General features: G+C 41.8%; 1 protein-coding gene across 6 annotated transcripts in view; it reads left to right on the top strand.

Moving 5' to 3' along the window:
• The window catches only part of SATB1 (SATB homeobox 1), a 76,247-nt gene that overhangs the window by 35,230 nt on the left and 16,361 nt on the right, over positions 1-24,656 (top strand). For 5 of the 6 annotated variants that reach the window (XM_075493119.1, XM_075493120.1, XM_075493124.1 and 2 more), the window contains 2 exons: positions 5,018-5,230; positions 13,677-13,832. In XM_075493119.1, coding sequence (XP_075349234.1) covers positions 5,018-5,230; positions 13,677-13,832 — 369 coding nt within the window. The remainder of the gene's footprint in view (positions 1-5,017; positions 5,231-13,676; positions 13,833-24,656) is intronic. The other variant, XM_075493125.1, reaches the window with a different exon arrangement.

Below are 24,656 nucleotides of genomic sequence, written 5' to 3'. Positions count from 1 at the left end.
GTGCTAGCAGATGCGAGTTTCACGTCAAGCATGGCTACCAAATGTGCGTACCACTCTCTGTTTGCTAGGGTCATTTCAGTAAATTGAGCTGGTTCTGGTTCGGTTGCTGTTCGGCCGAATTACTAAACATAGTATTTTTTCCAGCTGATGTCGGTGCGCTGTGCAGACACCTCGGCTCTCTTGAAAGAACAAGATCGTTTTTTTCCTGCGCTTTGCTGGTCAGAAAATGGCATTTGTCATCAGCTCGGGTGGCACCGAGCAGCTGCGGGGCGACGGCACCAATGCATCGGGGCAGCCCCCCGAAGCACGGGGCCCCTGCCAGCCTCTGCCACAGCCTCCCCTCAGCAGAGAGGCTCAGCCTGCCCTCCAAATCTGCAGTTAAACTGGGAGGTTCTCTACTCTGTTTTGCTCTTCTTGAGAGAGCTGGAGCAGAGCATCGGCGTTTGTTCGGCTGAACCACCTTCGGAGCCCTAAACAAATAAACAAACTCCTCTACCATTTCTGTCGTGCATTTGTAAATGTAAACATGAGTCAGGAAACGGAAAGCTTGGGTTCCCACAGGCAAGTCTGACATTTGACTCGAAGGCGTAGCTTAACCTGGTGCATGGCAGGGTGACATGTACGTACGAGCAAGGAATTGTGTTAGTCATGGTTGTGGTTGGAACTGTAACTCGGGGCTGCCTGTCTGTGTTTGCGTACACTTTCAACCATAACATTTGCTGCATGAACTCGGGTGCTGCTGTACGGAGGTGACCTCTCAGCTCCATCTTCGCGAAAGGAGGGGGAGTGCTTTTTGCTGCTTTTGCCATGTCTGACTATTGTAATTTTTCTTCTTCCCACCAGTGACAGTTTTTCATCTCAAGGTTTTTAAGTACTTCTCAGTGTTTCTGCCAGATACCTTTTCTCTCCCCCTCCTTTCTACTTCACCCCCATGCTTGTTTAAAATATTAGCTGCCAGGATACATTGCCTTTCATTCATGTATAATGCCTTTTCTCATATGTGAAAACTTCTGTGTATTTAGGATTGTGCTCATGCTAATTCTGGGCAATTGCTATTTCGAGGGAGAACGCTTGGATGCAGTAAACGGCTCCGTGTAATTTTAAAACAAAATCTAAGTTTACACAAACCACCTTCTCAGGCACTTTTTTTTTCCTTCCACTTTGTCTTTGGCACACTTTATTTTCCAGTAAAATGAAAAATGATGATGGATTATTCAAAATTGATAACAGTAATGGACCATCATGTAATGTTTTATTGAATTTGAGTTCTGTAAATTATGTGGTAGAGAGAAATTTGCCTGCTTAAGTATAACAGAAATTGCCACTGTATTCATATAATTCTTCGTAGTGTAATTTAAGAAAAAGCACGCTATCCATATCACTGTTGAATAAAAGGTAAAAAGGTGCTATTACACTATCATGACAGCTCTCCTCTTGCTACTAAACGACATAGATAAATGTGTCTGCTTAGAACTTCCTTGGCAGGGATCCAGGCTTGTGAATAATCTCCCACCTGGACATGGGATGGGAGCACCCTGCAACAGGGAGGGATAGCGTTCGGGGATGTTCTGCATGTTTTGGGGAGGTTTGGGCAAATTGCATTTTTCTTCTGGGAGCTTTGAAGTTCTATCAGGCTGATAAAATCTATTTGAATCAGTGATTACGTTCAAAGAGGAGACAAACTTGGGGGCCAGACAGGCAGTGGTTTTGTTCATATTGGCAGGCACTTTCGTTTATCTCCAGTTTTAAAGAATTCATAATTAGCTTTTGAAAGCCCTGGTAATATTTATTGAACATTTTTGTGCAATTAGTAATGAATTATACTTGGGATGACGTGTAAACTTTCTTTTTTTCAGTGAGACCTGGTAACTTTCTAAGAAAATACATTTCCAATGCAAAAAGAATACAAGGGAGGAACAGAGAGGAGGACTCTGAGCCTGACTGTTTATAAGCTCTATGCAAAAGAGCATTTAGCTTTTATGCAACCTGACGTACAATATCAGGAGATCACACCAAGACTTGTATCTTGGCAAACCGGTTCAAGCCTACTAAAATGAACAGTAAATCTCTGCACGTCAGCATGGGGCAGGATGTGGGAGCTGATGTTTTCTTTCTAGGATTTTCCCATTTTACATCTTGTCTAACAATCTTTAGCTGAACTTTGGTGCTCAGAAAATTGAAGCAGTGGCAATGAAGTAATATTTGAAGCAGACAAACTGTATTGTAAGACTTTGCTTGCAGCTGGTACTCCACCTTTTTTTTCATGTTATTTCCTCACATATTCTGACCTTTAGGTTCAAAGCTCCTAGAAGCAAACACCTCCTTCTTGCTTTCTCCCCACTCTCTCATCTCCCCTCCTCTCTCTACATCTGTGTCTTCTGTTCTGTCCCCAGCTCATGCAAAGAGTCATGGCAGCGATGGGGAAGGAGAGGGGCATGAATACTTAATGGCATTTCTAATCACCAAGAGGTGTCCTGCAGCAATGGTTATACTGACAAACCCAGGAAAAATACAAAAACCAATTTTCTTTGTTTACGTATTTCACTGAGGGGGGAAAAGTTATACAAGAAAAACAGTCTTTTCTGCTTTTTTTAGCTGCCCACTATGTGGCAAAGGCTTATACGAGCAAATATTTTCTATTATGGGCTAAGGTATTTTTCAAGGACATTTCCTGTGGCTGACAGTGGGCTGGCTGTTAGTAAGGAGTCTCCTCTCCTGCCAATGATCAGTCCACTTGAGTTTAGTTTTTCTTTCTTCTCTTTAATCTTGGTGTGGTTTTTTTCAGCACAGTAGCAGTCAGAAATCACGTGTGTTTACACCTCCATCATACATCCTGTGCTCTGCAGACAGCTTTGCCTTGTCTCCAGTGGCACAAAATCATTTTTTGCCTCCCTTGGAGGATGGGTTGCGTGACCCTACCATTGACGAACAATTGTAACTGTGGGTTTGAGTACTTAGAAGTAGAAAAAAAAAAAAGGTAGACAAGAATTTAATTTCCATATTTGCTAATGAGTAAATTTATTATTAGACTAATCATTAAGAAAATATTTAAAACTTATACTGCACCGAAATTCCACTTTTGTCTGTAACTCATTTATTTACCTTCTGAGTAGTTTCGCCTGGATACCAGAAAAGAGGAGGGATGAAGAATAGTGGTAAGAAGGTATCCCCCAAGATTACTTTTTTTTAAATCCTCCGCCAAATTATTTTTCATGCTTAGTGCTGGAAAGACTGTTCGTGGTTTCCATCCCATTTCCCTCTTACGTGTGCAGGCGCAGACAGGGCCACGAGGACCACGCTGGCCCCAGTGCAGTGGTTAGCACCTCTGTCCTCATCGTCCCCGAGAGATGAAGGGGCGACGGGGCAAATGCCCAGCTCGGAGCCGCTGTGGGTGGGCTCTGACCCTGCCTAAGCGCAGCTGCCTGAGAGCAGTGGCTCTGCCACAGCACCTTCGCAGGCTGCTGTTGCCCGACAGGATAGGACCTTTGGCAGAGGTGACAACTGCCATAGGTGCTGTGAGCATCAGACTTCCCTACAGAGGTGGCAGGAGGTGATGCTTGGGCCGTAGCTTTCTGTAGCACTCCCTTAGGAATGGATAGGAAGTCCCGTAGGACTTCAGTCAGGATTGCCTCTCTCAGTTGTAGCTTTTTTATTGCTTCCCCCCCCCCATTCACCCCTCCATTATCCCAAATAACTTACCACGGTTCTTTAGGAAAAGAAACATTGGGTTGTGTTCTTTCTTTAAAATCACATCCATGGTCCCCTGTTACACTAGCAGTAAAAGCCTGTCATACCAACCCTCTCCTTGTCCCAGCATGGCAACAGCACTTATTCTAAAGAGAAGTTCACATTTGCTTTTGCAAAAGTTAGATTTCTTATCACTGCCTTGTTACTTCAAGACAGTAGAGCATTTTGTATGCCTGACATATTTAAAAGGAGGATTTGGCAGGGGGGAGATTTCAAGAACCTGTTGACATTAAGTTCTAGTTGCGCTCACAGGTGCATAAATATTTCATCTTTTAGAGTAATTAGGTGTCCCAGACCGCCAGGCCTGCTCCATTGCTGAGAACCAAGGTGAAATGGTTACGTAGGAAACCTGGTGTGGTCTGTACAAGCCGCTGGCGGCATGCTATCATCTGCAGCCTGCCCGTCTCTGGCTCGCTGCTGCCGGTGCCCTGTATGCTGTTTCCCTCTCATTCCCCAGCGCTCTCGCTTTTATCTGTCCTTGCTGGACTCTGCAAGTGGTCAAAGGACAATGGTAAATGGACTTAGGAAATGGGACCTGCACAGCAAGTGCTCAAATAAATAGCCCAGGCGATGGACTGGGTGAGGATTAGGGTTGTCCTGGTGAGGAGAGGGGGATGGCGGGAGGAGGAGAAAGGCAAAGGAGGGGGAGCATCCGACGGTGAGTTTCCTCCCTTGTTGTTAAACTCCAATATACAACTCTCAAAACAAAATACCAACTTCTAAAAATACAGACCTGAGTCAGTTAAGCAGTACTTTAGGAACGTTGTGAGTTTTATCGTCTCAGATTAGTTGTGAAATATCACTTCCTTTCAAAAAGCTGTTTAAGTTGCTGGAAGTGTGGAAAGCTGTTTCTTTAGGTTGGCTGTGCGTTTTATCTGGGAAGCCTGAGAACACCCCAGTCTCGTGCCTCTGGACTACCTGTATTTCACTTATTCTTAACGTCTTGTGATTGCTTGGTGACTGTGAAAGATTTCATGGCAAGTTAAGCCAGTAAAAGGAAGGAGACCTATTAGGCAGATTCAGTTTATGTTGTATGTAAAACAGATGCTTAATAAAATTAAGGGTACAATTGAGGCTCTCTTCTCTGGTACCTAAATTGCCATTAATATGTTCCTATGTGGAGCGAATAGCGCATTTGCTGCTCTCGTTCTCAGCCCAGTGGAAAGAAGAAAGAGGACCGATAAGCAGTGGCTTTGCAGAGCACAGTTTTGTAGGGGCTCACCTAGGCTAACTATCCAGCGTATTTTTTTTTTTCCCTCCCTCCCTACAGGGCTTGCTCTCAGAAATCCTCCGAAAGGAAGAGGATCCCAAGACTGCCTCGCAGTCCTTACTGGTAAACCTTCGGGCTATGCAGAACTTCTTGCAGCTGCCAGAAGCTGAACGAGATCGAATTTACCAGGACGAAAGGGAAAGGAGCTTGAACGCAGCCTCTGCAATGGGCCCCGCACCTCTCATAAGCACACCGCCTAGCCGGCCTCCACAAGTAAACCACTCTCTCTGTCTTCTACGTTTGCTCGTTGTGCTCTCTCGCTGTCCTGCTGGCTGATACCTTTCTTAAAAAGAAGAAAGCTTTTACTGTTGCATTTTTTAAACGCTCGTAGAATCATTATTTGCAGTGCATATCACAAATTAAATTTAAGAAATGTAATGGATGATAGTAGCAGTTTATTACTACCTATTTTCTAGTTTTAAGATAAATTCTATCCATTATGGCCCCTACAGAGTTCTTTGCTTGTTTTATTGAGATGCAAGCTTTACTGGGCCTGGAACATGCTGGCTTTTAGCTGTCTTTTTCTCCTGTAATTCTCAGGTGTTGTTTTTAATGTTAGAGGTTCAAATAGGGATTTTGCAGGATTTGGACCACTAAACTGAGTGGGAATGAATGCAGAAGTATGTGTACATCGTATTGCCTTAAAAACTTCCGGAAAATGAACAGGTAAAACTAAAGGGATGGGGGAAAGAAGACTCCATCCCAAAATGTTGGGGACATTTTCACTAGGTCGAGCTACTGACAACTGGATAACATAACAGACTTGCTATATCCATCACTGTGAAAGATTGGGGTACGTTCATTAAAACTTCATTTAGTATTTGTTCAAATGAAACTCCTATTGATTTCTGTAAAATCTATTGGGACTATTGGTTTAACTCTTCCAAAATTATGAAGTTTGATAGAGTGGGGTCCAGAAATTCAATGGTGTAGTCCTTGTGTCTGTCAAGGAAACTGATGCTGGTTTTAGGGTACGTGAGAAATACAGGTGTGAGCCATAGGAATGCATAGGATTTCCACAAAGAAGAAACACAGTTGTGAATGAAACACTCCAAAAACCAGCGTACCTTTTCTGAAATGCTCTGCATTGCTGTGGCTCAAGGTTGTACCTATGCAAGGACAAAACAAACTGATTTACAGGTATGTGGGAATCATGCAGTATACACAGTCTAAATTTGCTATACAAAGCAAGGCTTTGCGATTGTGGTAGTTTTGTGACGGCTCAGTATACAAACACAGAGCAGTTTTTTACTAATCAGGCTCAGGCATATGCCTATGACTGTATTCTGTACCCATTCCGAATGCTATAAATTCCTCCAGGTTACTTTTCTAATTTTCCTGCAGCTAAGGGATGCTAAGGACCACACTGAAGTAATGAATAACAAAATTGTAGGAAAAGGGAGGACAGAAGATCATTTTGACCTGCTGCAGTACTTTTCACAAGAAGAGAAAAAATTTTTAGCAGAAAGAACAGGCTATGCTAATGGTCTAGTTTTGTTATCATTAACTGAGTTTAGTCTGTGAAATACGCTACAGATACTCTTCAAGATAAAGGATGAGAATCTATTTACATAGTAATGCTTTAATGGGAAATAGTTAAATATAGATAACTGTGTTTAAAATAACATTTGAGTTTGTTTTAATATCTGTACCTGCTCCCACGGCCCAGGTAATTCAGAGCAAAGGCTAACCCTCCTTCTTAACTTATCTCTTTCTGCCAAGGTAATGTCTCACTCTGTCTCAAGTGGTCTGGGGTAATTTCACAGCTAAAGAACAGAGTTAATTACAGGACTTTCCAGAAGGATGTCGAGTCAGAGGTAGTCCTTGTATTGGTTTTAATTCACACTTTAAACTGTATAAATCACTTGCAGCCAGAAAGAAAGTGAGACTTAGGGGTTTTCTTAACTGACAAAACATACTGTAAGTCCAAATTTAGGGGTCAGAAGCGGGGGGGAATCTATCTGTCTCTACTGTGCTCTTGTTCATAATAACATTTCATTTTTCTAGTGGGAGTTGGGAGTATAGTTAACCTAATCGTGACAGTTCGAAGTGGAAACAGCATATGGTTTTGTTTTGATCCTTTTCGAAAGGAAAACAGGTTAACAAGGAAACCTTAGACTAATACTTGAGGTCTACAGAACAAAACAGTTACTTTTCTAGTTGTTATATTGTTCTCTGTCATTCAGCAAAACATATGCACTTTACTTAGTGGATGGACCGAGGATGTAGAAACCTCTGAGTTGGGATTCTGTGCGACCTTTTTACACGTTGCCAGAATTACCCACCTATAAACATGTGTAGCACTTGCCACCTGCTACTAAGCATGAGCCCTAAGTTTGAAAATTGAAATATCCATGTTGGTAACATAAGTACAATACTTAATGCTAGAAATAATAATGAAATTATTCTAGTTGTTGCACTGGCAAGTATAACTTTACAAATTGTAGCAGAGATAAATTCTAGTCAGGATACTGCAAAATTATTAATGCAAACTACTACTCTGATACCTCACCCAAATGTCCACAGTTTATTGAATATTTGATACTAAGGAAATAAAACCACTAGCGTCCTTACTACTGAATTTATTATAAGCAATTATTTAAAGTTCACTATACAGGAATACAGCATAATATTTTTCTAGCTTAGCTGTGAGCTTCTTGGATAACTATTGAAAGACAAAACAGATCGTTTATCCTGACAACAGAATTTACGCAAGAGCCAACGTATTTAATATTAAATCTTTAGACCAGTTTAACATTTGAAACAATTAAACTATGAAACCATGAAAAATGGGAGCTAATATGCCACACATGAAGGTTTATTTTGCAATTGCAAGTTATCAGTTTCGGAAGGATGTGAAAATAAACATCCTGAAAAGGATCTATTTTGCATTTTTGTGTTGCCAACTGGTGGCCAGACAGTAGAGCAGACTTAACCATTTAGAAGCTGAGCTTGTTCTGTGTGAATTTTGCATACTGTTGCATGCAAAAACAGAAAGCGTGACCTTGGAGGTCTGATAGGATAGTAGGAACTCACCAAGCATAAACCCTGGTGCCTGAATTAGAAGAAACTGTGTTGAATTTATCTCATTTTTACAGCATTCTTACTAGTTGCTACTTGAGCTAATGTATCTGGATTGTTTCCAATTCTTTTTTGAAATGCTTTAAGAAGCTCTTTGTCCCCCTTACTTCTCCCTTTCTCTGTGACTTAAACAAAAAAGCAAAATCTTACTTTTTTTTTTTTTTTTCCCATTGAAATCATTAGCTTCTAATGCATGAGCTTTTGGGATACGTGTTTAGCCCTCTAAACTGGTCAAGTTGTAAAAGTCTGCTACTATCTCCCACACTGGTGGACTGAGCGCGAGGTGATGGCGTACACAAGAATTTTTCCCTTGGATGTTGTTCATCTTGCCACCTCCTGGGGCAGAAGCCTGTCTGTCAGGCTCTTTCCTTGGGCAGTGGAGTTCATAAATATTAGCATCTCCATCAGGTAGGTACTGCATGGAGACATAGTTTAACCTCTCCTACCTAGAAGGAAGAAAAAAAGGTCCTTTCTTGCCCTATTTCTTTTATTAATTTTTTTTTTCCCTCTTCAACACCTTCATCTTGCAGATCACCCCACAGAGGTCCTTTCTGGGTATCCCTAAGTCAAGTTCAGAGGATGAGTCTATTACACGTTGTGTGGGAACGAGAGGATGTGGGGATACTTCAGAGGATGCTGAGTGTGGAGCTATGTTCAGGGTGGATGGAGTTCCCCAGGGAGGTGCTGGGGATGGCCTCTCCCTCTCGTCGGGGCAGTTCGGGGGGTGGGGGGAAGAGGACTCCCTCCTCCTTAGTACAACTTGGGGGCAGGATGGAGACAGGTGACCAAGTCACAGATTTTCTTTCCCAAAATACTCTTGTTAAAGCTTGTTAGCCGTCCTGCAGTTATGAACACTTACTTCTCAGGACAAGTAATCTCCATTTCAGCAGAGCTGAGGAAGAAATCCTTCTCGCCACCCATATTCCCCAAAGAAAATTTGTGCTAACTCTTGGGGCCCATCATCATCCTGTGTAAAAACAAAGTATGTGCAACATCAAGAGCAGAATATAATTTAACAAGGCAATGTTTTAAGAAGTATCCACAAATCTTGCATGAGTCATGGTTCTGGGTACTCAATTGACAAAAACCTTCATTTTCATAAATATAATCCTGGCTTCCCTCTGACTACAGATAAATTACAGTTCCTTCATGCTAAAGCGATTTCAGCTTGGGTCCCAGAGATAGAGTGTCACTCTTGAAAGACTGGGCTTGAGGAGGACACTGCTTTGCTGGTGTTTGAGGACCAGTGAACCTCCATTGCAAGGAACTCTGGATAACACCAGCTCCCGTGAAACTTGATGGCGGAGCCCTGGAGTTCAAGCACCCGCACATGCCACACATCACCACCAGCAGAATTTTTATTTTTAAGTCTACAAAATTGGAGATTTAGGTTGATAGTCTTTGTGCCAAGTTGCATTCTAATGAAAGTAAAAATGAACAAAATAATAAATGCAACCCTCTCACCCCCCCGCGAAAACCACCATGGAGGAGAGTTAATGGAAACCCTGACACTTAACTATAACTGCACTTCCAGGCGCCACTGTAATAATGGAGTAGTAAACCTTGTCCTGATAAAAGCTGTTCTGAAAGCAACAGCATTTATTGTACCTCCTGTGCTATTTGCAGAGCAGAACTGAAAAGTAGTTTGTTTTGCCTGGAATGAACTACTTTATGAATTTTAATGTACGATGTAATATTAAAAGCTAAACCAGGATTAAAGAAGATTTTTGTTCCCAAGCTAAAACAGTACTTATGAGAATGTGTTATAAAAGATTTTTTTGTTTCAGTTTCAATGGGGAAGAAATGAGCTTCCATGTTTGTGAAAACCTCTTCAGATTGGTTATTCCTTCTATAACAACCTGTCCTTTGTTTAGGAAAATTGAATTAATGCAGAACTTCATGTTACTGTAATCAGTCTTATTTGATGAGAAGATATATATCTGGGCAGGCCAGGAGGGGATGGATGTGTTGGGGTGGTTTTTTTTCAAGTCTTTCTAAATGACTAAATCAATTGGTGATCGGAAGATGGCCAAACCAGTTTCTGATTCTCAGTGTGTCACGTTTGTAAAATAATGCTTCCCTGTTCGGTTAGTGTTTGCAAAATTTGGTTACTGTAAAAAAAAAAAAAATTTAGCTGATCTATGGTTTCTTTCCTAAACACAAAATGTGGCTATAAGTGTGGGTGGGGTGAGAGGTTGTGTTTAAGTGTGGATGAGATGAGAGATTGTGTTTGGTTTTGTTTTTCTCTCCAAAATGAATACTTTTTCCACCTCCTCTCCCAAGTCCTGAAGTTGCACTGTTGGGGGCTTTTTTGTTTTCTGTTGGGTTTTTTTGAGGAGGAGGGTGTTTTTTCAACCCAGCTTCAAACTGCCTCTGTCTTGAACTCAATTCTAAATTCAACACAACAGCCTAGATGCTTGCTATGTATAAATTATGAAACAGTTTTATGTATGGATATTCTCCAAGAGGTTAATTAGCATTATTGCATGGAATTCATCAGACCAGAGCAGACCAATGGTCCATCTAGTCCAGCCACAGTCTATACCTGATCTTTGAAGAGAAATTGTTAAGAGGCAGGGGAAGAATTTTTATACTTGGCCAATGATGTAAATTGGAGAGGGAGAGGATATGGCTGTGAACAACATCTCTTGATAATCCCCAAACCCATCCTTTTATGACTTTAAGACTTTCATTCTCCTGGAGCTCTTTGGGCTAATATGGCATTTTGATGCAGATATTAGTGTTTTCTGTTGTTCATTTCCTAATTCAATATCAACAGAAGGCAATAGGAGTAATTTTATTTTTTTTTTTTTTTAAACTTCAGTGACATGTTAGACGCTGTTGAGTTTGTTGTACCTGTGTAAAGATAGATGTGATTTGCCAACCAGAATGAGGATTTTCAGTAATTCCCCTGGGTTAAGTGCATATCCATATTAAATTGGGCATTGGAAAGTGTGGACCAAGATGCACAATTTAAATTATGTCTCCAATGTGGTGTGTGAGTCTTGGTTTTTGATGATCTGGGTGTTCACAGCTCAGTTAAGTGGTCTATGAAGTGCTGCTACAACATGAAGCTGTCTTTTGAATCCGAGTAGCAATCAAAAAGGCAGTGTGCTTACAGAAAAGAGGCATTTTGATCAGGATCACAAGAGCAAAGTGTTTCCTTCCCAAAAGATACTGTGGACTTGTGTATCCTAGCTGAATAGCTTTGTCTTCTTGTCCTCCCCTCAGGACCCTCAAAGTTTAGTTACAAGTTAGAAATATTTCTTTGGTAAGGACTGAAATAACTTTGCCAAAATTTAAACCCAAGGTCCAAGACGGTGTGTTGACAAAGCCATCACTTTTTCATTTTCTAATTTAGCTTGGCCTGATTTTTACATGCAAGCAGAGAAGCCTGTCTCCAGTTGTATATTTAACATCCCCATTGGTTGTCAGTTACCTATAGTGAATCCTTTTCATTTAAAGGTTATAAAATTGCCACTGACTTTGTAATTTTCAAATGATTTCCCTGTATGGTGTTCAGGGGATGCACCCGCTCTTGTGGCCTCGTGCTGATTTGCCCGGTGTGAGGCATGCGTTTTCCCACTCTGCCATGGGAAGAAGGGATTTCGTGGTGCTGCTCCTCACGCTGCCCACTGCCAGGTGCCTCAGATGTTTCTGAGCAGCCGTTGGCCCGGGCTTGGCCATCTCCTACTGCAGTGTCACCTGTAGAATGTCACACTGCAGAAAAGGAAACGCCTCACTCTCCAGGTCACGGCTGCAAAGTACCAGTTGTTTTCAGATGAAAGCAAATCCCGTGATAAACTGTATGCCTGTATGCCACATTCTGGGATTTTTCTTCGTTTCCCTTTTCATCTAGGACTCCTGTTTTCAGACACCGGAAAGTGCTAATGCCTGCCAGAAGGAGGCAGGTGGAAATGTGTGTGGACGCCTTGTTCTTGCTGGGGTTTCGCCCCTTGCAGCTAATGGGCATGTGTTAGCACAGCTCATGAGAAGCCTGATAGACGAATCAGGCTCAGCAAAAGTGGCACGCACTTGCAGTTTCTGGTCTAGATTATTTTATCTTAAAAGCACTATGGAGGATAGTTAACACAAATCAAACATGACCTTTCTAGGAAAAAATGGGCTGATGATTTGCCTAAGTACATCTCGCACCCTAACCCTTTGACTCTCGTATCGTGAGACCTGTGACATATGGAAGCTCATAGAGAGTGAGATTAGAAGATGAATATTCAAGTTGTCATGATTTCCCTTTGAACCTCAAGGGACTTTAGAGCACAGGAAGATGCTGACTTGCCCTGGATTAAACTGATAGTGAAAGTGTGGTTTTAGACACGCACTTATGAGTAGGCTGAATCACCCTCTGGAAGTGCCAAGCTCTGTCTGTTAGATTCAGAGGTAGCCTGAATGACTAACTTTAACTGGACATGTAACTTCTGAATGGCTAAATTAATTCCGCTCTCAACAACCTCAGTATGAACCAGTTAGGTTTGAATCGAAATCTAAAGGTTTGATTTTGCATCACCACCTTGTGGGTTCTTGGCAGAAATCCAGTCTTTCCTTTCCTCTGGTCCACTTTAGGATTAGTGGTCCATTAGGTCCACTAATCTTGGGCAAGCATTGCAAGAGTAGCTGCTAAAGAAAGACATTATCCTTAACTATTGAGAATATTTTAGGATAAGCTGAGTACCTGCTGATTTTTTTGTACCTCTCAACTGATATTGCAGAAACTGCATTGTAACCTTGGTGGGATGATTCTTGGTGTTGAAACATCAATTCCATCATTTCCAGCGGATGAAGGAAAGGATAGTTTTCTGCACGTCACGTCACTACTGATGTATTTTTTGTTGTTTTCCTTAGTGCTACAGATGCAGCATAGAAGTGGTAGCGTAATCATTCTGTCTTGCTTTCATGTTATTTTTTAACCTGGACTGCAAGAAGAATAAATATTTGATGTATGTAAGTGAAATACAACTAGAATTAACAATTTTAAGAAAGCCCTGTCTTTATTTCATGAATGAGTGGTTAAAATATGCATTATTCTAAATTATTGCTTTCTTAAAAACAGCTTAAGAATTAATCTGATAAGATAGTATTTTTAAAAGTTAAATCTAAAGCCATAACTTTTCTACATTATCATGCATTTGAGTGTACTGGACATAAGGCATGAATCAAGACATATCTGTTAGGTTTCTATTTCATTAGAGATTCTTTTATGTTGCACTTACAATTTTCACTTAATTTGCGTTGGGCAAGGAAATCGTGTAAGGATTCACAAGTCTCTACAAGACTGACAGGTTTTCACCTAATTTGTTTTATGACATTGAAATTCACAGTGGTCAGTTAATGATAACTCATATTTCAGATGCACTCACCTGTTACAATATGCTGAATTTTCTTGTTTCCCAGTTGCCTGAACCACGGATAACTTATAATGTTAAGTCTCTGAAAAGCTGAAAGAATATCAGAGCAAGATTGAATAAAAGGAATAAAATGGAAAGGGGAACTACTTGGGGAGAGAAAGAGAGGAAAATAACTTTTTCATAATGAAAAATGTCTCATAAAATATATTTTCTAGGTCAAAACTGCTACTATTGCTACAGAGAGGAATGGAAAAACAGAAAATAATTCCATGAACATTAATGCTTCCATTTACGATGAGATTCAGCAGGAAATGAAGAGAGCTAAGGTGTCTCAAGCACTGTTTGCAAAGGTTGCGGCAACCAAAAGCCAGGTAAAGTTCCCAGGGCACAACGGCCTCCCTGTCCTGTGTGATTATTTCCCCCCGCCCCTGGTTTTGGTCTGTTTCTGCGTGAGTTACGACGAGCGGCCGGGTTAGCACACCAGCCTGGTGCCACAACTTGGAGCTTCTTGCTGAGCCCAAAGGTAACCTCTGGTTACCCTTGACCAGGCAGGGTTGAGAAGCGGCTTCCCGAGACGCATCCCTCCCTCTTCCTCGCCAGCGAGATGCCTTCGCTGCGCGCCCGTGGGTCTTGTGTGGCTCGGAAAGCGTCAGGTTCATCGGTTCTTAGCTGGTGTGGACGTGGCAAAAGCTGTGGGCGAGCTCTATGTGTTGCTGCCAAATTAATCTCAAGGCTTTGGTGTTTTGCAGTTCAACGCACTGTAATGAGGAATGCTGGGGTTTTGGTTTTTGCGAAAATCTGTAGTCAGACCCACTGGTGAGTCTGTGCACGGGAGGTGGGGCAGCACTGTGCACGTCAAAAACAAACAAAAAACCCCCAACAAATTACGGTTATACAAGTTACATCTGAGAATACATGCATGATCTTTGTGGAATACGATGGCTTCTTGGTTACCTGCATGTGTACATATATATTGCGTATTCAGTTTTAAGTCTTTGTTGTGTGGTTTCCTATTCCGTTTTCTTCAACTGAAGAATTTCTGTCAAGTTTAGTGGCAAGAGAGGGAAATCAGCAAGCACTTGTTGGGTGTGATTATCATAAGTGACATGTCTTCTGAGAAAGATCACCGGAGTATGCAAAAGCATTGATTTAAGTGAGAATGTACTCAAGAAGTAAGTAAAGGAAAAACATGCAGAAAAATGGGAAAGACTAGAACCACGGTTATACCAACGCTTGAAAGAAATGGTAAATGTACCAATGCTTGCAAGGTTGAATTTTCACGTTAGATTAAATGTTATATCCGCTTAGTCACTATTCCTTTACTTTTCTAAAATTGCTGCATAGAAAAATGCAGCATCTTCCAGGGAAAGCTGATAATGATCAGTTAGACCAATGTTTCTTGGGCCGTCAGCATTTTAGTGCTCGTTTTTTTTTTAACAGTCTTTAACTTTTGACTTCTGCGTTGTTCACGTTTTGGAGTTTACTCCATTTCATTGTACAGAAAGGATGTTGTCTCTTAAGTTATATGCTGTAAGAAGCATTTAAGGGGATATTTTGGAAATGTTATATCAAAATGATTAAACTCAAGCTGTGGACTGTAAAAATTATAGCTTTATAGGCCACATGCCTGCCTACCCTTCAATCACTGTCAAAGTGATAATTTCTACAATAATATGTTTCTTTTATTGTTGGATTCTAAACACCAAGTGCTGTTTAAACATTAAACTGAATTGTTTATGTTAGTGCTGTACTCTGTGTCATACATCAGGCCACTATAATCTCCCATGGAATGTAAAAATTCTGTCATGAATCATGGCTTGTATATCGGAAATTACTGTAATTTTGATTGGAAATTACAGGGCTCTTGAAATGTTTCTAATTATGATAGAATGTTACAGCAGCTTCCAACCTGTGTGCTCCTCAGATGTCTTTATTTACATGTCAAGACTCGGGGTTAGAGAACTGTCCGTTTTCTATGCCTTCCCCTTTCCATTGCAGTTCTCTGCAAAACTAAGGTCCACATAACTTGGATCTCATCTGATTTGTGTGATAGTGTATTTATTTAATTGTGTAGTCTTAAAATTTCTGGGCGGGACAGCTCTTCCAATGCTGACTTTAAAAGGGACAGGTAATCAAAGTGAAGCACAAAAGCTTCCAGAGGATGCGGTGCAGTTTTTTTAGCGTATTGGTATAAAATTTAGATTCTTGTACAAACTTTGCTACCAAGTATAGAAAACAAACGTCACCAAACACATAGTTCTTTTCCCTTTTATTATGGAGATTATTCCTGTATTCTCAGACATTATTTTTCTCCTGGATTTAAGCAATGTAATGTTAATTTATGTATTGAGCAAGCTTTCAGGTCTGTAGGTAGCCAAAGCGCCACTTGTAGTAGAAAGCTGCTTCACAGCAGTAACCTCTTAGGTAAACTGAATGTGCTGGTTCTTCTCTAACCAGTTGACAACTAGCCCAATCAATAAGTTTTAAATATGTAGCAAAGCCACATATATTAAAGGAGATATCTGCCTTGTAAAAATTCTGCATTGGAGCTTGTCAGCAGTACAGACAATTATTTCTTGGGGCAAAGAAATCTCTGTTGCACAAAAAAGAGGCTTGTTGAGACATTGTTTAAGAGAACTTCTCTTGAGAGAGGTCTGTTGGTTTGGTTTTTTTTCATTTGGGGCTATTGGTTTCCTGCTCAGAACTGGAAATCCTGGGATAATCACTTCCAGTTATAGTGAAAAGTCTGGAGGACGCATATTAGAAAATGATGCGTTGGTTAACAGTTTTGTTTTTAAACATCACAAAAATTGAACGTTGCTGATCTTACCTTATTTTGGATATAAAAACTGCTGAGTGTAGCCTGGAGTTATGGTACAAACCAATACGTGACCTAAAGCAGACCTAAAGCTCTGCCAGTGGACAGACAGGTGTTTGCTGGAGGGCCTTTCTATTTTTTTTTTTTTTTAAGGAACTGATTTGGGTCAACATTAGTTTGGGTGTCGAAGCAGCCAGCATCTGCAAGGTGGCTGGGCTTGCCTGAGCCAGGAGACTGCAGATAATGTGCTGCTGACTAGAGCACTTTGTACAGAAGAGCTATTAAATGATGCGCTACAGAAGTTTCTATTTAGGTAGCGCCGAGGCAAAAAACGAGCATCTTCCCTTGCGCTGTGTTAGTGCCTTTGGCAAGAGTTACCTGATTGACGGAGGACCGCATGTGGACCTGATGCTCAGCAAACCAGCCGGCTACAGGGGCTCGGTGCAGCAGAGGTCACAGCGCAGGGCAAGGAAGGGGTGACGGGAGCAGGACGGGACGGCAGTGATATTAGTGAGACCGTGCTCTGGCTTAGGTTGAGTGGTGATTTGCGTACTTGTAGTTTCACGGTGCACTTCGCTGGCGGCTGGTTGGCTTTCTCAAAGAAAAGGGACTGTCTGGCACGTGGGTTTGAACGAGTTTGGGGACTTAGCTAGAAGATTCCTTCAAATGTTGAATTCTTTTCCCTTGTAGGAATGTATGCATTCTGTATATTCTTAAAATTTCTGTGTTTTTAAGGATCAATATATTATCTGCAGAATAAATTCAAATTCTGTTAAGTTCAAAATATATACTTTAAAAGTTACTATGATTATACTGAGGAGCTGAGGAAGATATTATAATTCAAATTGCTTGAATACATCATATCTTTGGGGAGTTTTAGAATTGTAATTGGCAAAACACCTAATGTCAGTATTTAAAATCTTACATTTTTATTGCAAGTTGACTGCCTAATAGGTCTATGTATTTTTTTGTTAGGTTATGTTAAAAGAGAGCTTTAGAAAAATACATGCAAGTGGAAGACAGAAGGGTTTACCAGGTGCTTTGTGTCTGCTCCCAGGTTGTTGGGTTTTAGTGGTAGAACAGCAATACTAACAATATTGTTTACTAAAATTTAATCAGCTCACCTGAATAAGTCAAAATGAAAAGAATCCACACATACATAAATTTGTGTGGTATGCATTACTTTTATAATTTAATCATATTGGGTTTTTATTAAATTTATAACCTGACAGTCTGATTCAAGTAATTATCAAAGCACATTCTTAATTTCGTTATTTCAAACAAAAAAAGTTGATTTGTGTAATGATCATTAAGGCATCATGGTTCAGTAACTGTGCATTGGTTACAATGTTTTCATGTGGGAGCCAGGGATGAGTTTTTTTCTTGATGGTGACAGATGCTGAAATCTAATTTTATTCCATAAAAACAAACAAACAAACAAAAAACCCCCAAGCCTAAGAGCCCTGAGAGATAAGGCAAGTAGAGACTTGTAGTGCTCCTGTACGCTTGCTGTATTTTGAGAAGTTACATTTATGTTAATGGTTTATCCTGAAAAGCTGGGGCCTGCGCATGCTAGTATGAAGTAGGAAAGAAAGCAAAACTTTGCTGAAAATCAGCCTACGTTGCTAAAGCTTTCTTAAATTTAGGAAATTACAGTTTGCAAAAACTGAAGTAATATCAACTTCCGTACCTCTGAGAGTCCCATGTGCTACAGCGTAAGGCCGTTAGCCTGCATTATTATACCTAAATAAGTTTACTTTACAGTAGAATAAATAGGTAAAATTGATACTTTTCTGCAGTGTCAATCCTGCCGATTGCTGTGTATGGCCAAGTAGGTGCCGAATGCCCTCCCTTCTCACCGAATCAAAACGCCTGTATGTTGAAGGCGAGACGCTTGACTCTTGTAGAATCATGTTCCGATTTTAATTTTAGTATAAAACTAATGGAGTGCCGCCCATACCTCCAGAAACCTCATCTAATTACAGAGAGTTTTGACCTGTTACTTCTGAGCTGTTGCACCCTGTTGCCCAATTTCCTGTCCTTCTGTCCCCGTCTTTCACTTCGGTTAGGCAGTTAGCCCCTTGAAAATGAGTAGTTTTGCATGCAAAGCATGGAGGTAAACTCAGTGGTTCAGACCAGGCTAGAGACTCCATCCTAAGCCATCGTGCAAGTATTTTGTGCAGTGGTATTTTATTAGAAGCATTTGGCTTTTTGCCTTAGTATGCACCTGGAGCGTCCTCCTCCGAAAGGCTGGGTGGGAAGGCGCACCGGGTAGGCATTAGGCAGAGCGTCTAACACTCGTGAGGAGATGGGAAGGAGTTAAATGGGAAGGGAATGCTAAACATTGGCACTAAAATTGCTTTTGGCATGCAAATACCATGCTTTTCCTGACATAAATATTTTCAGAATAGGCCATTAGAGTTCAGGTATATAAAACCCTGCTTTTACTGGAAATTTTAATGTTGTAGTAAACCCAGAGATTTATAGTGAAAAATTGATGTCTGTTATCTCACTTTTATCTTTTTAACCAGCAGTTTTATAAATGCTGTATCTTTGATCTGGCTTTTTCCATCTAGAGACTAAGCTATATACTCTAATAGGAAAGTCATTTTTAAACAGCTTCCCACACTGAACAAGCACGGTATTGTGGATCTGGCACGAAGATGTAACATGCCATTACCGCAGATATAGAATGATCTATTCAACTATTTTCCAGCGGGGGGAAAAGAAACCTTTTTATCACCAAGAGTAACCCTCTGGTAACAATATGGCTTTAAGAGGGGGGTCTTGAAATTTATTTCCAAAGCTGTTTCCTTGGGGCGCTGCACCTTGGGCTGCCCTGGCGGGGTCCAGCCTGGGGGGCAGGAGGGGGCTCGGTCCTTCGCCTGTCACCCCGCTTCTCCGTCAAGCTGTCTCCCGCCTTTGTCTCCCTAAGAGCAGCTGAGTCACTTCCTGGGTTTAAATCTTGGCTTAAAAACCTTCTTTCCCCCCCGTCGGCATACAATGGATTCTCTGTGGAGCAGGGAGGGATACTGCACAGGGAGACGCGAGGTGGAAACAGAACGTGCTCTGAGGTCTGCCGTCGTTTCATGGGTCCACCTGGAAATAAACCCCTCGGCCTCATGGGGAGGTCAGATACAGTAGTTAGAAAATGTTAGCAGCAGCAGTACACCACACAACAGCCTCTATTTTTTTTATTTTATTTTTTTTTAATTTATTTTCCTCCCCCCTCCGCTACCCAGGGGTGATTGCTCTGGCAGTTGAAGAGGTGCCATGAGCAGCGGGAGTCGGGACAGGATCGGGTGTCAGCGGGGATGGGAGAGGAAGAGTGTGAACTGAGAAAGCAAGATGGGCTTCTGTGCACGATCAAGAATTGCCCCATGAAGTGGTGTGTCATTCAGTGAAACTGTGAACCTTGGCAGATAGAGCTGATTTGTTTCTTTCACAAAATATCATGTTTCAGAGTCATAGTGTGTTCTGTCTCACCCGGGTTGGAGGGACGGAGATTTTCCGGTTTCTATTGCGGGAACAAAATGAACGCTCAGAGCACTCCAGGTCCTTCCTCTGCCCCATGTCTTAATCTCTATCTCTTTTGCAACATCTCTTCGCAGAAATGAAGGTTAAAGCCTCGGGAAATTTCCTTAGGAATTTTTTTTTAAATTCTTTGTGAGAAAGGGGGTAGAAAAACTGAGTTCAGTTAGCTCGCTTATTGCTCAGTCTGGGTAGACCTGGAGAAGGGCTGGCATTGATCCTGGCCGTATCCCACATTATTGGTATGACCTTGGTGGAGCGGGTTGACTTCAGTGAGTCTTGGGTTCCCGCTAGTAAAAAGTAGACAGCAACTTCTTGAATCCACAAAGATGCACTGAAGAGAAACCACCTTAAAATCTCCAAGGTGGTTCATATCAGTGTGCAATTGCCCATGGAAATCTGCATAGAGGGAAAAAAAAGCATTAAAACCTGAAATAGTTCAAGCCAAAGAAAAAGGTACAGAATGGAAAATACTTAACTGGTAAGAGGATTACATTGACCTCTTCAAACAGCTCCTTGGGGGCAGGCGGCCCTTTCAACACGTAAGGCAAAGGCTGGATTTGTTGACACACCGATGAAAAAGTGTGCTTCCGGAGCGTGCTTTACACGTGGGGTCCCGTCGGCTCCGGCTAGAGGTTCCCAGCCAGGCGGGCGGCGGCGCGAGCTGTTCCAACGCCGCTTACAATCCGCATAGAGGCCGTTTAAAGAACTGGTAGCAGCTTCAGGAACCGCTGTGTATTTGAGCCCTAAGGAGAGCTTCCCCGGAGGCGTGCGGCGCGCACCTGCCCTACGTCGGTGGGGAAGTTAACGCCCGACGCCTTCACGGCCTCAGCCTGCAGCGCGTCCCTGGGAGGCACTGGGGCTGGGACCGCTGGGCGCCCGGCAGGATGCGGCCCCGCAGGTGGCCAGAAACTGCAAAGGGAAGTTCTTGGTTAGATGGTTTTTGTCTGGTGGAAGGAGCACGACTGTGTGGGAGAAGCTAGGAGAAGTGCAAGTTTAAGTCATTAAATGTACAAATGAAAAAAGAGAGCCAAGTAGAGAAAGCTCTTTACAAAATAGAAAATTCTGTTAAAGCAGCAAGACGGCACAACATAAGGAATGTTTGGTACATGTTATTGAAACTGAAAAACCAGAGTATGGAATGAATTATAATTTAGCATAATCCATAATTTTACAGTTTTCATTTTGAATTATTTATCTTATATGATTTGATTAAAGATAAAACTGGCTGACAAGATCTTGAACATCTCTGCATGTCTTAATGACAAATGAAAAACGTCCTCGTAACTTCAACATTTTAAAATTTTTATTTGTATTGTTTCTATATAGCTCCCTTTTATTTTTAAAGCATATTTCAGATACGCATTGTGTACACGCGATTCCATAACCCATCAGGCTTCAGTGTTGCCTCAGTACCTCTGATTCAGTAAATCAGATCATAGGCAGCATGCTGTCATATAATAAGGTGTCTGATCCTTATTACCAGTTTGTTGATGCACAGACTCCTTCAAATTGACCATTGCAACACATGGTTTCCCCTGAAACTAGCTGTGATAATTAGCGTGGCTCTAATGAGACAGAATGTCACTGATCTTGTGCTGAACTGTCGAGTATCGACGCTACGGATGGGAACTGTCAAAGCTTGCCATCTGTGACAGAGCTTGGCATATTCCATTTGCAAGGTAGAGCATGCTCAATAGACTGTTTTTAAACAAATGGTCCATTTCTTGATTAGGGCTCTGTGTTCTGTTACCGTGGAAGACTTTATATCATAGTTAAATTTTTTTCTTTTTTTTCCTTTTTTTTGCTGGGGTAAGCTTGTTAGGAAATGACAACATTACTAATTCTCAAACCGGTGCCTTCAATCTTCTGTTAGCTTTTTGGGGAGACGTGGGGGGTTGCTGATCACGTATTTGTTGTTCTTCCTTCCCCCGGTTATCTTAATGTAGTTCTTCTAAGGCTACCACTTCCACCGGGCTGCTTTTTGAAGCAGCGAGGGATAGGGACAGCGTAGTTTTGAAGGATAGAGGAACAAAAATTAAAAAGTCTTAGATGACGTGCGGCGGGAGCACGTGCGCCTGGGATGAAAGATTGCATCGGTCAGGAGAGTCAGGTGCCCAGGCTCCCGAGACCGGCCCTGCAAAATGCCGTGCAAAAAGTCCAGCGCTGCTTATCATTCCAAAATATGCTTTGTTGCTTTTTATTTCCTCCTTCTCTGGCAGACCACACAGGGCTTGTTCTGAAGAACATTTTCACTAATCTGATCAGGCAGCCAAATACGCCGGGAAAACTGCTTTAATGATCCCACTAATTACCTCAAGTCAATATGAACTGTATTATTAGACTGAGGGAAAATATTCCATTAGGTCTCCCCCTTGGGAGTTTCTCCGCTTTGTGATGTCACCGAAGCCTTCGCCCTCTCGCTTGTAATTAATTTTATTTACACACGCAGGCACGCACAAGGTCACACCTGCACAACCGGAGCTGGCCAGGGAGCTAGTGGCACTCAGGCTTAATCAGATCTGTCATAATTACCATTCTGCATGTTTCTGACACACGCTGTGAAATATTTCAATTTAACTGCCGCTACCAGCACAACCAGATGTAGTGTGAGTGTGGCTGCATTGGAAATATTATTCCTCAGGATAAACTCTCTCCTCCTCCTTTTTCCTCCCACCCCCTCTCCCTTTTACAGCTAATGTGGCACAGAAGCTGATGTATCCTGTAAATCTTGAATGCAGCGCTAGATTGATAACAGCAGATTAGACAGTTTAACCACAAACAGCTTGTTCATTTTTCACAAATGAAAACCACATGTGGTGTAACTAAAATTTCAGGCTCTTTTTTTTTTTTTTTTTTTTTCCTCTCCTCTTTGGTTGTTGTTTCCTTTTGTGTGTGCATGTGTGTGTGCGCGCGCATGTTAAGGTCTGCCTTTCACTGTAAAGGAGTGAAATAAAAGAGTAAACACGTAGGGGGAAAGAGACACTGCTGTCTTTGGAGTTTATTTCTCCACGACCTTTATTAAAAACCTTCCTTGATTTGGCAAAGAAATCAGATATCGCACGGGGGTTTTGTCTCTCACTCTGAGACTTTCTAATCTCTGGGTTTTATGCCCACTTATTAAAGAAGTCATCCTACTGTGCTGTTTTTCAAAATAACACACCAGCAAACACCTCGCTTTAAGAAGAGCTTCTAATCAAAAATGTAGTCTTCACTGCTACCTGAATTAGCAGAAATAAAATTTTCTGCCAAAGTTTTTCACTGCAAATTTTGTCTCTTTGCTAACTCTTCCCTTTACCTCTTCCTTTGGGGAAAAGATTCTTTTTAAAAAAGAATCCTCAAAGTGTCTAGAATTTTGGCAAATGGAAAATTGATTTTTTTTCATGAAAACATTCCAGTACTTCTTATGAAAACAGATTATGGTTAGTTTTTAGGAAACTAAGTATTATCTGTAAATTGTTTTGGTTTTTTAATAAATCCATTTTTTTCAGTTAAATTGTTCAGCCTGCCCTAATTAAACAGCCTTCAGTACTCGGTAAGGTTTTTTTTAAAACCATCTACTCTTTAGTAGATCACTGTTGGCTACTTTTCCTACACAGAGAAAAACTTAATGCAATTTTGGTAGAAAGTTTTAATTATAAGGTTCTAAAACAATCCTTACAGCAAGAAAAAAAAATGTGAGTGTGCAGAATGCCACTGAGCAGATTCCCCAAAAGCTGTTGCAGGTATTGTCAGGCGAGAGGAGTGATGCAGTGCATCTGATAGAAATTCATCAAATCTAATCTGTAATAAGGCTTCCAGGGGAGGTTTAAAAAAAAGTAGCTTTAGTAAGAGATTGTTTTATCCATTGCCAGTGATTCGTGATGCAGTGGCAATATTGAAAGTGCAAGAGACAAGGAACTAAGACTCAGTGCTCAAAGCCAGTCGGAAGAAGGTGAGCAGGGTAGTTTTTGAAAGCCACTGAAGGCACAGTTCGTAGCAGAAAATTTGACTGTAGAGATGTCCCCCCAGACTGCTGCAGAGAGGGTTAAAGACCCATGCTCGTACCACTTGGCCAGCAGTTACCGACTGCATTGCTAGTCCCCCAGAGCTGAACTGGAACAGTTCAGCGGTGGTGTGCCATCAGCGTCCCTTGCTGCACGGCAGTGCCACCTCTGTTACTGACTCCCCCGGTGTCCGTGCAGACCCCGAACACAGGGGAAGTCTCGTCCTGGAGGTGCAGCTGAAGCCCTGGAGGTGCTATGGCTGCAGAGGTCTCAAAAATGAGTCTGGAGTAAGGCGAAGAGGAGGGCAGGAAGGGCTCGCGTTGGAAGAGAGAATGCTGAAATGAACTGTCGGGATTCTTGCAAAGGTCCCGAAATCCAGCTCTCGTTTCTTCACAAAACTATTCGAAAAATGTCATGCAGTCAGGAAGCACTGGATTGCCAAAAGACAAAAAGCACGGCACCCTCTCCCACCTTCTTTGAGTCTTTTATTTTTAGTTTTCCTTTCTTAGGTAGAGGTGTTTCGGTTCCTACACTCCAGATGCATGAATCAGCTCTTCCCCAGGCAGCACCTGCTGTCTGCCTGACAAGAGGTGCTGTTTCTGGCAGGATGGATTTTCTTAATCTCTCTTCCCGCTTTCTGTATCCTCACCTTCTGTTTTGTTTTCCTCTTGCCACCTTCACTAATTCCTCTCGTTACAGCTCTCCTCTTAGCCCTTCTTTGGCTTTTTCCCACCCCATTCCTCTCCCGTATACACCCTCAGCATCCACTCTTGCTCCATCTGCCCCTTTCTCCTGTCCTACTGCCGTCTCCTGCGTGCTGGAGCTGTGCCTGGGACACGCTACCCCAGGTGCATCCCCCC

Source organism: Mycteria americana, chromosome 2 (assembly GCF_035582795.1).
Source record: "Mycteria americana isolate JAX WOST 10 ecotype Jacksonville Zoo and Gardens chromosome 2, USCA_MyAme_1.0, whole genome shotgun sequence".
NCBI classification, from domain to species: Eukaryota; Metazoa; Chordata; class Aves; order Ciconiiformes; family Ciconiidae; genus Mycteria; species Mycteria americana.
Note: the sequence above shows the minus strand (reverse complement) of the source record. Positions and strands in the feature narration are given on the sequence as shown.